This window comes from Myotis brandtii, unplaced genomic scaffold (genome assembly GCF_000412655.1).
Source record: "Myotis brandtii unplaced genomic scaffold, ASM41265v1 scaffold368, whole genome shotgun sequence".
Classification (NCBI taxonomy): Eukaryota; Metazoa; Chordata; class Mammalia; order Chiroptera; family Vespertilionidae; genus Myotis; species Myotis brandtii.
In genome coordinates this window covers 660,477-677,745 of record NW_005364139.1, presented here as the reverse complement: position 1 = coordinate 677,745, position 17,269 = coordinate 660,477, and the positions used below count along the sequence as shown (strand labels likewise).

At 50.6% G+C, this 17,269-nt stretch overlaps 2 protein-coding genes across 4 annotated transcripts in view; both read right to left on the bottom strand.

Moving 5' to 3' along the window:
- The window catches only part of PSMD2 (proteasome 26S subunit, non-ATPase 2), a 27,627-nt gene extending 11,139 nt beyond the window's left edge, over positions 1-16,488 (bottom strand). Inside the window, exons 1-2 of the mRNA XM_005872135.2 lie at positions 16,484-16,488; positions 13,870-13,875 (exon numbers count right to left, since the gene is read on the bottom strand). Of these exons, the coding sequence (XP_005872197.1) occupies positions 13,870-13,875; positions 16,484-16,487 (10 nt within the window). The 5' untranslated portion in view covers position 16,488. The remainder of the gene's footprint in view (positions 1-13,869; positions 13,876-16,483) is intronic.
- ECE2 (endothelin converting enzyme 2) overlaps positions 5,105-17,269 on the bottom strand; it is a 32,300-nt gene continuing 20,135 nt past the window's right edge. For all 3 annotated transcript variants that reach the window (XM_005872137.2, XM_014544508.1, XM_014544507.1), the window contains exons 3-19: positions 17,068-17,203; positions 16,649-16,864; positions 16,069-16,193; positions 15,815-15,961; positions 15,597-15,662; positions 12,527-12,715; positions 11,685-11,827; positions 11,190-11,304; positions 9,812-9,922; positions 8,632-8,730; positions 8,454-8,531; positions 7,792-7,895; positions 7,492-7,602; positions 7,299-7,366; positions 6,946-7,136; positions 6,728-6,823; positions 5,105-6,052 (exon numbers count right to left, since the gene is read on the bottom strand). In XM_005872137.2, coding sequence (XP_005872199.1) covers positions 5,876-6,052; positions 6,728-6,823; positions 6,946-7,136; positions 7,299-7,366; positions 7,492-7,602; positions 7,792-7,895; positions 8,454-8,531; positions 8,632-8,730; positions 9,812-9,922; positions 11,190-11,304; positions 11,685-11,827; positions 12,527-12,715; positions 15,597-15,662; positions 15,815-15,961; positions 16,069-16,193; positions 16,649-16,864; positions 17,068-17,203 — 2,172 coding nt within the window. In that variant the 3' untranslated portion in view covers positions 5,105-5,875. The remainder of the gene's footprint in view (positions 6,053-6,727; positions 6,824-6,945; positions 7,137-7,298; positions 7,367-7,491; positions 7,603-7,791; positions 7,896-8,453; positions 8,532-8,631; positions 8,731-9,811; positions 9,923-11,189; positions 11,305-11,684; positions 11,828-12,526; positions 12,716-15,596; positions 15,663-15,814; positions 15,962-16,068; positions 16,194-16,648; positions 16,865-17,067; positions 17,204-17,269) is intronic.

The following is a 17,269-nucleotide window of genomic DNA, read 5'->3' as shown; positions in this document are numbered from 1 at the left end:
AATATATATATTTTGATTGATTTCAGAGAGGAAGGGAGAGGGAAAGAGATAGAAACATCAATGATGAGAGAGAATCATTGATTGGCTGCCTCTTGCACCCCCTCTACTGGGGATCAAGTCTGCAACCCAGGCATGTGCCCTGCCCAGAAATGGAACCGTGACCTTCTGAGTTATAGGTTGATGCTCAACCACTGAGCCACAGAAGCCAGGCTGACAAATATTTTTTTTTTTACATATATTTTATTGATTTTTTACAGAGAGGAAGGGAGAGGGATAGAGAGTTAGAAACATTGATGAGAGAGAAGCATCGATCAGCTGCCTCCTGCACAACCCTTACTGGGGATGTGCCTGCAACCAAGGTACATGCCCTTGACCGGAATCGCACTCCAGCTCAATGTCACCTGTCCAGGACACTTCCTGTTCTACCCTTCAAGTGACTCATTTCTTCCCTGTACTTCCACCATGCTTGATACATATTTCTCGCCTTCCCTAGACTCTGCACTCTCGGAGAACAGGAACTGTGTCCTCTCCATCTTTGTGCCCATAGCACCCAACCTAATACTTGGCTTATGGTAGGCCTTGACAAATATTTCTTTTAAAAATATATATATTTTGATTGATTTCAGAGAGGAAGGGAGAGGGAAAGAGATAGAAACATCAATGATGAGAGAGAATCATTGATTGGCTGCCTCTTGCACCCCCTCTACTGGGGATCAAGTCTGCAACCCAGGCATGTGCCCTGCCCAGAAATGGAACCGTGACCTTCTGAGTTATAGGTTGCTCAACCACCCCTGAGCCACAGAAGCCAGGCTGACAAATATTTTTTTTTTTACATATATTTTATTGATTTTTTACAGAGAGGAAGGGAGAGGGATAGAGAGTTAGAAACATCGATCAGCTGCCTCCTGCACACTCCCTACTGGGTATGTGTCCGCAACCAAGGCAACCAAGGTACATGCCCTTGACCCGAATTGAACCTGGGACCCTTGAGTCTGCAGGCCAATGCTCTATCCACTGAGCCAAACCAGTTAGGGCTGACAAATATTTCTTGAATGTCATCTTTATATACAATAAGGGCCTGGGGCTCTCTTTGGAGCCAGAGTGGGGCATTGAAAAACTGTCCAGATTCTCCTTTGTGAGTCATGATAGACCCACTGAAACTGTCTCTTTTATTTTTTTTCACCCAAGGATATATTTTCCATTGATATTTAGAGGGAGTAGAAGGAAAGGAGAGAGAGAGAAAGAAAAGCATCAATGTGAGAGACACATCAATTGGTTGCCTCCTGCACATGCCCTGACTAGGGCCTGGGATCAAACCTGCAACCCAGGTACATGCCATTGACCGGGAATCGAACCCACAACCCTTTGGTGTGTGGGCCAATGATCTACCACCGAGAAACACTGGCCAGGGCTTAAACTGCTTATTTTATAAGGGACTCTCCTCCAGCCTGACATTTCCAGCGTGCTTCCAAGTGTATAATCATATTATTTGACATGTTACCTAGTTGTGTATGGGAACTAATCATACTTCCTAATGGGACAGTGTAGATTATGATCCAGCCCTTACCAATAATTGCTCTCATGTGTCCACTCAGGAGCACCATCCTTTAATTCCCTTTCTGCCTTAACACACCAGAGCATATCACAGATGCATGTTTAGCATGGCGGGGCTACTGAGGGTGAAGGTCTGTCACCTGTTCACCTTGCCTTCCTCTGGAACCAAGCACCTGCAGAGTGCTCAACAAACAGGTGCTACCTGGCTTAATTTCAGCTCAACATGTGCCTAAGTTTCCTGCAGCTGCCTACTTGTCACATGTGCCTGGCCAAAGGGAGCTGGGTAGCATGGAAATGTACCCGCTGGTGGTGATCTCACATAGAAGTATGATGAAATTGCCCGGAGAACAGTTGTCTGTGCTTGAGTCTAAACTGTCATGACTTAGAAGACTAAATGGTGGTGATTAACAGCATTTGAGTTCCAAATATTATTTTAATGCAGCCTGACTTATCTGACATTGGAAGTTATGTAATCTTTTAAAAAATATTTTTATTTCAGAGAGGAAGGGAAAGAGAGAGAAACCTCAATGATGAGAGAGAATCATTGATCAGCTGCCTCCTACTGGGGATTGAGCCCGCAACCCGGGCATGTGCCCTGACCAGGAATTGAACCATGACCTCCTGGTTCATAGGTTGATGCTCAACACTGAGCCACACCAGCCAGGCAGAAGTTATATAATCTTTTCCCTTAGTTTCTTCCTTGTAAAACAGAGATGATAAAACCACCTTATAAATGATTGTGGGAATTTCGTGAGATGGTGTTTTTAAAGTATTTAGTATAGGCTTAAACAAAATAGGGACTCAGTAAATGAAAGCTGCTACTTATTATTATTATTATTAGACACTTTTACCTTTTTGCAGATATGGAATTTCTATGTCACAGAGGTCAGCTGGTCAGCATTCTAAGTTGGCTTCTGAAATCAGATGTCAAGGCAAGGCTTTATGCTGCCAAGCCTCTCTCCTTACTCATTATGCTCTCTGACATATAAATCTCATCCTCTATGCAACACCCAAACTTCACGAATCATTTCTTAGTATTTCTTTGGGTTCCGGAATTTGCTAAGCCCAGGAATTCCTTTTTTGTTATTGTTGTTTTTGTTGTTAATCCTCACCCAAAGATATTTTTCCATTGGCTTTATTTTAGAGAGAGTGGGAGGGAGGGGGAGAGACAAAGAGAGAGAAACATCGATGTGAGAGAGACACATTGATTGATTGTCTCCTGGCATGTGCCAGGGATCAAACCTGCAATGGAGGTACGTGCCTTGACCGGAATCAAACCTGGGACTCTTCTGTCCATGGGCCGATGCTCTGTCCACTGAGCCAAACTGGCTAGGGCCATGAATTCCTTTTTAAAACATTAAAGCTGAACGGGTCCTCAGACATCATCTCACCCAAATCAACTACTTATTTTACAGACTGCTAAGGATACTGAGCCCTGAAGAGGAGATGAGCCATGCCTAGTGTCACACATTTAGGGGGTAACAGCTGGAGGCAGAACCAGGTTTCCAGATGTGATGGCCCTCCTCTTTCTGATACATTTTGCTGTCCCTCCTGTAGTCATGTTCGCAGTGGCTCAAACTATGCCTTCCCTTGGTCTTAGAGTTCCCAAAGCCACTTTGCTCCTTTCTGAGTAGCCAGCTATTTCCTTCCCTTGGTGAGCAGCCAGCACTTCAGGTAACTTGACAGGGGCCCAAATATAGCTCTTTATAGGGACAGCCTGGTGCTAGCACAGGAGACAAACTGTGGGGCACATGCTGGTGCTATCACCAGGGACCCCAGCACCAATCCCTGGCAAAGTTTCGCTCTTAACCTTCCAAACTCAACCAAACCTACCCCCATCTTCGGGAACACTGAATTTTAATTTTATTTTTTTTTAATTCTTACCTGAGGACATGCTTTTATTGATTTCTTTTTAGAGAGAACGAGAGAAATATCGATGTGAGAACCTTGCATTCACCCCCAATGGGGATTGAACCTGCAACCTGGGCATGTGCCCTGACCAGGAACTGAACCTGCAACCTTTTGGCATACTGGCAACGCTCAAACCAACTGAGCAACGCCAGGCAGGGCAGAACACTGAATTTTAAAGAGAATTGAGACTGGACTCTTTCCACAGTTTGCTCTAGTTTTCATTTTACAGGTAAAGAAACTGAGGCTCATAGAGGTTAAGGAACAGGCTCAAGTTCATTCAGCTATTAAAGCTGATTTCAATCAGGTCTCTTTGAATTCAGTGAAATGGTTAGTGTTATATCTGTAAAATGGAAACTGGAGGACTTATAAAATATGTTGCGCCCTGGCTGATTTGGCCCAGTGGGTAGAGCATCGGTCCTCGGACTGAAGGGTCCCTGGTTCAATTCTGGTCAAGGGCACGTACCTTGGTTGCAGGCTTGATCCCCAGCCCTGGTTGGGGCATGCAGAAGGCAATCGATGTGTCTCTCTCACATCTATGTTTCTCTCTCTGTCTCTCCCCGTCCTTTCTACTCTCTCTAAAAATCAATGGAAACATATCCTCAGGTGAGAATCAACAACAACAAAAAATGTTGCTATGAGGATTAGATGAGCTCATGAAGGTGAAAGTGCCAAGAGGAGAGTCGCTTGAGAGAAGGAACCATCTTATTCATCTCTGCAGCACCAGGGACTGGAACATTGTTGGAACATCATTTACATTTTCTTTATTTTTTTTTTAAAATATATTTTATTGATTTTTTACAGAGAAGAAGGGAGAGGGATAGAGAGCCAGAAACATCAGTGAGAGAGTTTGATCAGCTGCCTCCTGCACGCCCCCCAGTGGGGATGTGCCCGCAACCAAGGTACATGCCCTTGACCGGAATCGAACCTGGGACCCCTGAGTCCGCAGGCCAACGCTCTATACACTGAGCCAAACCGGTTCGGCTACATTTTCTTTAGATACATCTGTGGATGTATAAACTAATAAATGACTGAGTGAGAGGTGCCTGGAATGCAAGCGGTTTTCAATAAATGCTTCTTTCCCTCCCTTACTCTGGAGGGTGACAGCTGTATCTGCCATCTTTGTGCCTGGCACTTGCTAGGCCCTGATGAGTGTATGTAGGTGACTCAGGAGCACTGAGCCTTTGAGGTACTAGGGAAATGCATGCCTTTTCACCTGCAAGCAGCGGCTGGTACTCCGAGCTCCAGGGAATGGCATACTTCCCTCCACTGCAGGGTGAGTGCCACCCACTTTTCAAGCTGACCCTAGTGCCGTAGTTACCCTGAACTCAGTGTCAGGCCCAGTTGCACACACCAGGGGAGGGCAGTGGCAAAGCCTTTGAACTGTGGAACAGCAGGCAATGGCGATATGGCCACCAGTGAGCAGAGGATGTACTCTGCCCAACCAGATTTAGCTTCATCCCATTCTTCCATCCCACCTCTCTTTCTCTATCTTCTTGGGGCTTCAAACGTCAGTCCCCTGTTTCTGGTGAGTGAGTTATTGAGTGTCCACAAGAGTGCCTGGCATATAGTAGCTGCTCAATAAACATTGGTGGAATGAGTAAATGAATAAATGAAAACAGGACCAAAGGAAGAGACAGGCTGACTGATGCGTGTCTATTTATTGGCACAGGGTCCTACAGGGCCAAGACCACACCCTCCCCACCCTCTTCCCTGTAAAAATAAACTCTGTCCTTCCCTCTCCCTGTTCTATCTGCTTTCCGGCTTGGTCCGGGAAGACTCAGCCCTCCCCTAAGAGTTGTGCCCCAAGACACAGGAACTAGCATCCCCTACACATACACACGTCCACTCTGAGCCCAGGGGAACCAGGAGGCAGCAGGGAGGCTTGCAGAGGCCCTTGGGCTTCCACTAAGAGCCAAGCACAGTTGGTCTGTCAGTGAGGGTTGGCAGCAGTGTGGGAAGCAGCAGTATGAGGAGCATGAGGTGGAGGGCGGCCCCTGAGGGGGGTGCTAAAGGAGCTAAGTCCACTCCCAAGTGAGCATTGTGTGAGCCTCCAGAAGAAGCATAGCAGGCCCCATGGCCATCAAGCCAAGTGAGCTTGGGGCTAGAAAGGCCGGCTCCTTCCTGGGGGAGCTGGTGCCCCCCACCCCCCACCCAGGCCTCCTTCAGGCAAGGTGACATGGAAGGATGTCACAGTGAGTGGTGGGGGCTCTGCTAGAGGCAGGGGCACTCCCGAAGCAGAGGCACAATGTGGTGGCCGAGCAGGGACTGGGACCTATGTCACCTGTGGTGTGGAGGGGCTAGACCCAGTCTAGCTGGCATGTGCCTTCTCCAAACTCCAGAGCAAACAGCCTTGCTGGGCGAGCTGCCCCAGGCCCTAGCAACAGCTGGCCATTTCTCCCCGGACCCAGGTCTACCACACTTCACACAGCTGCCCTGGGTTCATGGGGGAGCCGACAGGGCAGCCGAAGTGCCGCAGGAAGTCACGGGAGTTGGAGAGAGTGCCCAGCACACGGAAGCGGGCAGGGCTGTGGGGGTCGGTCACCAGCCCCTCGTGAGAGCTCTCGGGTGTGCGGACCGAGCACCACACCTGCGGGCCAGGACAGACACGGGGACATATGGTGTCTAATGTGGGCAAGGTCACAGACTGGGCTGCAGCAGAGCCATCCAGGGACACAAACCACCACTGCACTGCCCCTCAGCTCAGGAGGCCTCAGGAACACAGCCAGCATCAGCTCCAACCCCTGGCTATCAGCAGTAAGGGAGGGGACTGCACCCTCTCTCCCAAATTCCTTGATGGCCCTTCAAAACTGTCCTGGAAATGGGGTTGCTGCATCTGAGGGGAAGAAGCCCACCCCCAGAGGCTGCCTGCTGTCGTGCAAAGTGCCTCGAGGACACCCTGCCTGAGTCGCACTCCGCCACTTACTTTATTCCTGGGTAGCCCTGGATGAGCCACTCTGTACCCGGGCTTTAGTTTCCTCCTCCACTGCCACCTCCCAGTACCTGGTGAGGATTAGTCCTGCTGCCCACCCCACCCCCTCAAGCAGGCCCGGCCCTGCCCTCTGAGATCTGCAAAAGCCTCCTGAAGAATCCTCTCTCCCCAGGCTTCCTCACAGGCTTGGGTGTGCCCCAGCCAAGAGGCCTCCCCAGACCACCTTCCACCCCCCAACTTTGGCCCCACTTCCCACATGCCCCAGACTTCTAAAGACACACCCAGGAAGAAGTGGGAGAGGGGCAGACCCCAGGCCTCCCAGGAGGGCAATACCTGGGCAAATCCCACAAAGAAGAGCTGGTGGTTGGTGAGCCCCACAGCTGGCAGCTGCTTCTCCTCCCCGTGCTTTCTCAGCCACGCCTTGTAAGCCTAGGGTTGGACACAGGAGCGGTAAGGCCACCAGGGCCTCCCCCCCCCCCTTCCCCCCCTCCCCTGGGCTCTTTTCCCTCCAGGGTGGGCCTCAGCCACTGGAGGGCTGGCCAGGCACTCACGTTGTAGGCAGCCTTAAGCCCTCCGTTGTCAGCAATGTTCTCCCCCAGCGTCTGGCGGCCGTTGAGCTTCTCCCCATTGACCCGGTACTGGCTGTACTGCTCCTCCATGCAGGCCGTGTGGTTCTGGAAGGCTGCCAGCGACTCATTCTGCCACCATGGCCGTAGGTTCCCTTCCTTGTCATACTCACGCCCTGAGGAGAATGAACCTTTGCACCCCACTGGGACCAGAGCTCAACCCTTGGGGTCAGGAGCTCCCCCCTCCAGGGTCCGTTCGACCTGCTCCCAACATCTCAAGGCCTTGCAGGAGCCACTGGGAATTCTAGGCTGAAGGGAACAACTCCATGGGCCTCTACCTTGGTCATCAAAGGCATGTGTCAACTCGTGGCCCATCACCACACCGATGCCACCGAAGTTCAGGGCCCTGGCAGGTAAGGAATGCTGAGTGAGGAGATGGTAGGGGGATTTCTGGATCCCACCTCCAGCCCTGCTCCCAGCCCACCCAGAGGCCCAGGCTCCAACACCCAGTCCCTCCTGCCTCAGACACACTTGGGGTGGTTGCGGGCGTAGAAGGGGGCCTGCAGGATGCCAGCAGGGAAGACAATTTCATTCTTGGTGGGAAGGTAGTAGGCATTCACTGTCTGGGGGGTCATGCTCCACCTGGGGGCGGAGAGGCAGAGGCTTAGTCTCCTGACGCTCCCGATGCTCCTCCCAGCCCAGCAGCCTTGACCGACCTCCAGCAAGGACCTTGTGTCACTGGTTTGGATCAGTCTTGCCCATCCCCCCAAGCCCTGGAAACCTCCCCTGCTTCTCTTGCTGCCCCAACTGTCTACCGCCCTCCATTCTCACTGTTCCCGGCCAGGAGGCTTTCGGAGCTGGTCAGCCATCACTTTGGCAGTGAAGTTGTACAAATTCAACATGTTCTGGAAGAAGGAATCTTCAGAGACTTCATACTATCGGAATGGTGGGAAGGAGAAAGCAAGCAAGAGAACATGTTGGAGCAGATAAAAGTTCCAGCTTGGCTACTAATTAGCACCTCTCTGAGCCTCAGTTCCTTCAACCATAAAGTATCTAGTAAGTAATAAACACCAAGACTTGAAGAGCACTTATGAACATTGCTTCTTTTTTTTTCCACATACTCCCTCCTTTTGTTCTTACAAGAACCCTACGAGGTAGGTACTTATAGGACCCCCATTTTACAGATGAAGAAACTGAGGCCCAGAGAGACAGAGAGGTTATATAACTTGTCCAAGGTTACACAGATAGGGGTAAAAACAGGATTTGAGTCAGGTTTGACTGCAAATCCCTGCTGGTTCACACTGCCTTCTACTAACGTGTGGCCTGCAGCCTAGCACAGAGCCGGCACCTGAGCAATGTAGGTTGCCTGCATTGCCTCTGAAAGGAACTAACCAGCACCTCTTTCCCTCCTAGTGCTTGAGCTCCTATTGAGCCCAGGGAATAGTGCCCCTCCATGGGGCTGAAGTTCAAAACTGATGAGCAGAGGTACTCACCCCATCATAAACATCATCCAGCTCTTTAGGCTCCAGGATGAAGTCCGGGAAGCCGATCATATCATAGATGGCATCTGCCTGAAGAGACCAGGTAAGGGGTTTCCTTCCCCTGTCTCCCATAAAACTGTATCCTCCATCCCCACCTCAAGATGGCGCCCCAACCCTGGCCACAGCTTACTTTCTCTTTGGCTGCCTGGCGGGTCTTCTCATCCATCCAAACCAGCTGTCCCAGGCCCTCTTCAAAGGCATCTCGGATCTCGCTAATCATCCCCTCTGCCTGGGGGGGAAGGGACACAAGTCTGGCCCCCACTCGCATTAATGAGTCCTTTCTTCCCCGTCCACCTGGTGTCCCAGCCCTGTCCTTCCAGGGGAGCATGTGGGAGTGCCCAAATCCCTGAACTAAGGCTGAGCATCTCGGGAGGATGAGAAGGAAACATGCTTTGTGAAGGTGCTGGGATTGCGGGTGTCTTTTGTTCTAATTAATCAAAAATTTTAACTGAAAATTCAATTGAATTAATATTAAATTTAATGTAGCGCATTGATTTTTATCTGATTACAAAGGGAAAGCATTGATAGCAGGAAATTTAGAAAACTGAGAAGACTTGAAGAAGAAAATAGACCACTTATAATCCCTCACTCAGAGACAACTTCATTTAACATTTGATTATCTAACTTATAGTGTCTTTCCATATATATAATGGAATTATATATATATATATAGCAACTTTTTTTTTCACTTAAAAATATATCATCAGTTTTAAAGCTGCCTCATAGTCCATTCTAACCACAGTTTATTTTTCCATTTTCCTATGACTAGACATTTAAGCTGTTTTTATTCTCTCTTATTATCAACAACACTGCCATAAACATTCTTGTAGATAATACTTTCAGCACATTCATTATCATCTCTTAATAAAAAAATAAATAAAGCCCTGGTCAGTTGTTCAGTGGTTAGACCCTCATTCTTTGAACCGAAGGGTCAAGAGTTCGATTTCTGGTCAGGGCACACCCAGGTTGCAGGTTCGACCCCCAGTTGGGGCGCCTACATGAGGCAACCGGTCGATGTTTCTCTGTCACATTGATGTTTCTCTCGCTCCCTCTTCCTTCCTCTCTCGAATCAATGAAAAACATCCTCAGGTGAGAAAAATAAGTAAATAATTGTTTTTTCTTATGAAACAGGTAGCATAAACTCATTATAGGAAATTTGGGAAATGCAGAGAACTTTACAGGACAAAAGGAGCCCGTCATAATCCCATAGTCCCAATTTCCTTCCATTTTTTCCTATATGTACTCACAAATATGAACAGTGAATTTTAACTAAAACAAGGGGTAGAGTTGGAGGAAACTTGAAAACTCACAATTTCCTTGCTTTGCCGGTCAAACGTGGCCTTCACAAAGAGGGAGCCCAGAGCGAAGCCAAGGGCATCGTCCGTGTTGGAGATGCAGGTCTGCCACCTTGGTATGCAGGACTGCAAGGGACAAAGAGCCAGGCCTCCCAGAGAGGGCTCTGTCCTCCAAGCTGTCTCTGGGGCCAGCCCCTCTCAGCTCGAGACAATGGAGGCCTGGGTTTGGGTGCCATCTCTCCTTGGACTCCATGGACAATGAGGAGCACTATCACAAGGTGTGCCAACCCCGTCAGAGAAACCTCGGGAGAAACGTGTGTGCTGCCCACTCTGTTCCTGGCACTCTCCTCCTCTTCAATTCCTAAGAGGCCCATTGAGGTCCAGAGGTTTCTTTGCTCAGCTCCACATCTCAGTCCCCCACGCCAGAAACCTGGAAGGCACCAGCTCCCTCCCTCTCCCTACCCCCACATTCAATTTATCACCAGTTTCTACAAACCACTTCATAATCATCTCTCCCGACCACCCTTTTGCCACTGCCCTGCACTACAACACTCTCATCTCTTGCCTGAAGATTGCAGTGTTCTCCTAACTGGAAACTCTAATTCCATTCTCCTCCCCTCTCCTCAGCCACTCCCCTCCATCTTCCATTTGGCTGCCAGAAAGATGATCTAATACATAAATCTAACTGCGTTACTCTTCTCCTTAAAACCATCCCATGGTTCCCCATCCCTGAAAAAAAATCAAAAAAAAAAAATCAATGCCAGACTTCTTCACACAACCTTCGGGTCCCATCACGATGGCCCCAGGCCCATCTCCCCACCCTCAGCCTCGGCTGCCCTGTTCTCAAGCTCACACCAGAACACATGCAAACCCACCATGCTCCCTCTGGCCTCTGGGAATATTCACATCCTGTTCCTGCTGCCTGGACTGCCCTTCTCTCTTGTTTTCTTGGAGAACTCACTCTTCAAATGTCACCTCTTTGGAGTAGCCTTTCCTGATGCCACCTATCCCCCCAGGTATAATGTGCTGTCCCCACCTCTGTCCTATAACATGAAGAAGGTCTTCCATTCAACGTGAGCTCTTATCACCCCTAAATAATTGTACATGTCCACTTTCCCCACGGAACAGGGCGCCTAGAAACCAAGAACGGCATATATCCTTCCTGCACATACTCCTGCTTTACAGACCTGGGAATGGGGATTCAGAGAGGCTCGGTGACATGACCAAGGCCCATTGGCTAAAAAAATGGAGGAGTTGGGGTTGTAACCCAAGCCCGCTTGACTCCTAATCCTGTGCTCCGTAACACACCATGAGGCAACCGGTGCCTGACACAGTAAGAGTGAAGCCTCGGCGAGGCCGGGCGGGAAAGTGGGAGCAGAGAGGGGGAGCCCACCTTTTTGGTGCCATAGAGGGTCTGCAGCAGCTTCTCTTGTGCAGACTCAAAACGTCGGTCTAGGCTCGAGGTTGTCTTCTGCACCAGGTTCCAGATCAGGTAATTGTTCAGGGTGCTGGCGTCCAGACCAGAACATAAGAAAAAGACAGGTGGGTTACCATTTCTACCCCACACCAGCTCCACAGATGTGCAGGCAGCTGGCTGAGAGGCGTAGGTGGGAGCTGTCCCAGAATCAATCTCTCTCTCTCTCTCTCTCTCTCTCTCTCTCTCTCCCTGGGACCATACACCTGCCTGCAGAAGTCAGGTTGGAGCAGGGATACAGATCACATGTAGACCCCCTGAAGCCCTGGCCAAGGGGAGTAGGTCACAGACATTGTTTTTTGCTGGCTGGAATGTCCAGGGCCTTGTCAAATCCTTATGTGTCTGGTATGCCACTTCTCTATGCTCAGTTCCTGCCCGGAACCTGCCCGGAGCCCTGAGCCCCATCCCCCATACCTTGGCTCCGTGTGGTTGATGAGCTCTGACACCTGTTGCAAATAATCCGTCCCATACACCACCACAGGCTCAGAGTCGCTCAGCTCCAGCGGTGACAGCAAGAAAGACAGGAACTCCAGCCAGTCCATGGAGGGCGCCAGGGCCTGGGAGCAAAATATATCTCAAGCCTCCCTGCTTGCTCACCTGGCTCCCAGCAGACCCTTCACCCACTGATATGTTGAAGCCTGGGAGTCCTTCCCATTACCAAGGTAACACCTATTAATTGCTTTGTGGCCCCTTCCTTCAATAAACCCTTTTCCAGGCCTGAGCGCCCCTCAATCTCAGAGCCCAGTCACTTACTCAAGGAAAACCACCATGTGTGGTATTTAGCTGGGGCACAGATATTCACAGATTTTCTTAACAGTTGAAAACACCATTCCTCTGATACCACCCAGCATCCCTACATAGGTGACCTCTCCTCTAGAACCCCCTTACCCAACTTCTCCATAATCCAACAACTGAAGGGTTGATGCCTGGCACCATGAGGGCCCCCTAGGAGATGCTTCCACACACTTTCTGATTGTTTCGTGGATATCTTGTACAAGTTGTTACAAGTTTTTAACTTGATCTCTCTATGCATGCCCAGGCAACAAGAAAGGGACCAAGGGATGGCCCAGTGAAAGATTGCCTACAATGGTCACCACTTTTCTTTCCAGGATAGCAACTATGCAGCTGGAAAGCTCAGAAAAGCAAGGAAATGAAAAAAGGATCGGCTGCCTCAGGAAGATGGCCTGAAGAGAAGCTGAGAGGTCTGTGCCAGGGGCTGGCGCCTCCCAGTTGTCCCTGTTCCCCACTGGCCCCACCTGCAGCTCTGCGATGCTCATCTTGCGATAGATCTTCTCCTCATCCCGGCGCTGGTCCTGGGGCACCGTGATGTTGGCCAGTTGTATCTCCAGCTCCAGCACCTTCCGCATCTGCTCCCGTGTGGAGGCTGGCTGTCCACCCAGCAGCATCCCCAGCTCTTCCATGTAGTCCAGGTAGGCAGTAAGCACCTGTCAAAACCCCGAGTCATCCTTACAGCCCAGCAACAGGTCCTGCCCAAGGCTGAGCGAATCTGCTCTGGCCGCCACCTCTGCTTACCACTTCTTCCGCTGCCCCTCAGCACTGTTTAGCACTGACTCTCTGTGGTCCCCCTCCCAGGGACCACTCTGCACTCTCACCCGGAGCTCCCTTAATCACCAAAGGCCATCTTCTCTTTCCTTCTACTGAAAAGTTTTAGAATCCCTTTCTCTAAACTTCAGCTTTTCTCATGGTCCCCACCTCTCCTTTTCCTCACTGCTGGTGTCAGAGGCAGAGGTGTGAGTATCAGTCTCAGTCATCCCAGCTCCTCAGGGGGATGGTTAGTTCAACCAGTGATCTTAACCCCTACCCTGCCCACTGACTTACCCCTTCCTCACTCTACCTCCTTACCTTCATCTTGAAACTGACCCTTGATACTTTGCTAAACCTTGCTTTACTGCTAACTTTTTATCCTCTCTGAACCTTTTGCACTGCAGCTTCCCTGAGATGCTGGCATAGGAGACTCCCTACCCATGACTACCGGAAACACGGTAAGAGCCTTTCTCCTGCCCTCTTCCAAGTCTTGGACCACGTGGTTCTCTCCTGCATTCTCCAAATTCTCTCCTCCTCTGACTCCGATGATGTCAAAACCACACATCTGTTCACACCACTCCCTGCACTTGATTCTCTATTTCTTTTGGGATAAATGCTACACTTGACCCACAATGTTCATGTAATATATGAGTCTATATACCTGTCCAGAAGGACTCGGACCCCTCTCCCTTCCTGCTCCCCTCTCTAGTCTGTCAATGGACCATGTTCCTTCCCACCTCAGAGCCTGGACATAAGCTAGCCATTCCCTTTGCCTAGAACACTCTCTCTTCCCTGCAGTCTACCTTGACCCCAGGACTAGGCTGGCTGCCTGTTACACTCACTCTCAGAATGCCATGCTTCTCTGTAACAGTCCTGGCAACTGTAAACAGGATGTACCCAACTATTTCATGTCTTCTCCCCCACTTGGAGGGCAGTGGCAATGTCGTGTTCACCACAGGCCTAGAAGAGGTCTGGTTGAGGAATGCTCAGTAAGTGTTTGAGAATGAATGAAAGAAGGATAAATGGCTCTCCTGGCTGTCCTACTCCGTAGCAGCCTCCTCTTCTGGCTCTTTTTCTCCCACTGCCCTTGAGAAAGGCTTTCCTTTTCTCCTTTTCCTGTTCTCCCCCTTTCTCTCCTCTCTCCTAGAGCCTTTGTCTAGGTTTCCAAGGAGATGCCCCTCAAGCCCACAGCTCCCTCCAGCCTCATCCTCTCTCCAGGAATGCACCCAGCTTTTACAGCTGCCTGCTGACCTCTCCATACAGATGGTGCCAGGTCCCTCACACTCACACGTCTAACATCAGCAGCTCCCACTCCCTGAGTGTCTGCCACATGCAGGAGCATAAGCTTGCACCCCCCCCCCTAAAATACCATATGAGGTAGGTGCTATGATCCCATTTTACAGATGAAGGAACAGTCTCTGGGAGCTGGATCAACCTGCACCAAGCTGCAGAGCTGGGACTGGACTCAAGGTCTGAGTTCAGAGTCTGCCCTTTTCCTGTGACATCACATTGTTTCCTCTGACCCAATGTGCCCTAAGCTGGTTCTCCTGCAGGCACCCTTGACTTTCTAAGGACCCCACCATTCCGCCATCATTCTGGTTGGTAGCCTTAGCTTGCTTCATCTCTTCCTCCTCCCACTCCTCTCTTCTAACATCCAGTCACCAACAATTCACAATTGGGACTTATGTCTCCTGCATCCTTCCCTTCCTAACAGTCCCTCTGCCTCTTCCCCCATTTGGATCCTTACAGACTCAGAGCCTGAAGTACTGCAGAAACTCTTAACTGATCTTCAAGCTCCCTCTCTTGCATCTACTTTTCACACCCCAGCCAAACTGGCTTCCCAGAGCACTGCTCAGTGGGTCACTCCCTCCCTGCCCTGGAGCATGCACTGGTCCAAGGCCTATACAAAAACTCCTTAGGCTGCCATTGCAGATCCCTTCCAGAACCAGACCCTGTCCACCTTCCCAGCCTCTCATCTGCTTGAGCTCTCATTTTGCCAAACTGGACCCCTTCCCATGGTCCAAGTACACCATAGCCTCTCCTTCTTCAACACTTTTGTTTAAACTGTTCTTTTTACCCAGCATAATATCACTCACCCCTAGATATTCTACAGGGCCTGGCTCAAATGTAATCTTTTTTTTTTTAATTTTTGAAGCTCTTTTTTAAAAAAAATGTTTTTATTGATTTCAAAGAGGGAGAGAGAGAAACATCAATGATGGGATCGAGCCCGCAACCCGGGCATGTGCCCCGACTGACTGGGAATCAATCCATGACCTCCTGGTTCATAGGTCTACGCTCAACCACCAAGCCACGGTGGTAGGGCTCAAATGTAATCTTATTAGGAAACATTCTCTGGCTACCCAAGTCTCTCCTGAGTCCCCAAAACCCTCTTGGAGTCTTATTCTCAGATATCTAGGTCCATGATCCCATCTACACTGAAAGTTTCTTGTAACTCTAAAAGGTACATCTCAGAATTCCCCCACTGCACAGGCACACGGTAGGTGCCTATAAAATGTTTTCCTGGAAGAAGAAGAAGAAGGAGGAGGAGGAGGAGGGAAGAAGAAGAAGAAGAAGAAGAAGAAGAAGAAGAAGAAAGGAAGGAAGGGAAGGGAAGGGAAGGGAAGGAAGAATGAAGGGAAAAAGGAGGAAGGAAGGGTAGTCAGCTCACTAGGTGATAGGACAGGCTCATCTTAGTTCACCACCCTGACCCTGGGAAAAGTAAACAGAGATCAGCCCAGCTCAACAGGGGGCAGGGATGGGGACTCTGAGGATGCTCCTTACTTTCTCATTAGCGGTCCTGTTTAGGTAGTAATCTCGAGAAGGTAGAAAGAGCCCAGACTGGTCCACCTGCAATAGCAAGGTAAAGGAGTAAGCCCACCCCCACCTAAACCTGGACTCTTGTGCAGGGGGGCGTTCCCAGCCTGCTGGTCAGAAGGGAGGAGAGTCTGGCCTCAGCAAATGGTCCATAAGTCCTCCCCCACCTTTCCCCAGCCCTGTACCTGTATAACATTGCTGTTGGAACTCTTAGAGTCAGCGCTGATGTAGACGGTGAAAAAGGGAGAGGCCCTGTAGGTCCCTGCTACTGCCTTTAGCACCTCCATGAAGTTGTCTTGGTCCCAGGGCCCCGTAACATTCCAACCACCAATCTGAGTAGAGACCATCGTAGAACCTATGACACAGGGGCCCCCAAAGCTTCCACACCCTCTTCCAAGTCCTGTCCTCTCCCTGCCCACAGCCCACCCAGGGGCTGTACTTTTTCAATGAGGTCTCGCAGCGGCTGGGCTCCCAGCTCCTCAATGCGCTCCACCTGTAGGCAGGATAGGTAGAAGCGCTGTGTCTTCCGCTCAGCTTCGCTGCTGGAATTGAAGGTGGTGTTTTCTGTGGAGTAGAATAAAGGTCCAGGTGGCAACTATGCTGACTGCTGAGCAGGTTCCCGGGCCCTTACTTGGTCCCTCTTTTGCCTTCTGATCAAGGGGCTTCCCTCCTAATGCAAACCCAGGAAGACGGGGTGAAACAGCCAAGTGTGGCTTCCTCTCCCCTGTCCATGAAGACCATCCAAGATCTCTGAGCACTACAGGCTCCCTGGTGCCTACCACAGCTCAGCAGCCCTCCAGGCAGAATGCAGAGAGGAGTCCCTCCATTGTACTTAGAGGTCTGCCCCCTGAAACCCATCTCCACTTTTCAGGAGGCCCCTGCTCTCTGCATCCCTTACCCCAGGAGTATTCCCAGTTATTTCTTCATTTGTGGACATTTATTAAGTACCTACTGAGTGCCAAGCCTTATGCTGGGCATGAAGCAGGTACTTGGCACAGGCCCCGGACAGGCGCACTCACCGAGCAGGTGCTTCAGGATGGCTTGGTTCTGGTCCCAGAGGCTATTGAACGTGTTCCAGCGAGAACGCCCGTCAGGCAGGGGGTTCCTCCGAATCCAGCCTCCACAGGAGAACTGGTAAAAGTCCTCACAGGGGCTCACCCCGCGGTCAAGGGTCTCCAGGATTTTCCCAGCCACTCGAATGCAGGCCTCTGTAAGGCAGGTGCTGTGGGAAGGGTCTGTGGCAGGGACATGGCCAGGATAGGGGGCTGTCAGTCGGTCTGAGAAAGGCAAATGCTTTGAGAGGGGCCATGACAGCAGGAAGGTTGGGAGGAGGGAGACAAGCCGGGGAAGGTGGCCCACCCAGAGGATATCTTAGAGGCCCGTCAGCTCCAGAGTCCCCACAGCTGGGAGTGCTGGGGGCCGGTGTGAGCCCACCTACCTCTGTGGTACTGGACCCCCAGGGCCACAACGCAGCCCAGAAGCAGTGCAGCCAGCAGTAGAGAGACCGCTGCCAAGACCAGCTCCAGCTGGGTGTGCAAGCCTAAGAGGTGTCTTGTCCTCTTCTGGAATCCCACCTGGGGAACAGGGTGACACAGCTAGCCAGTTGCAGGTGGGGGTGGGGGTGGGGGATCGAGATCACA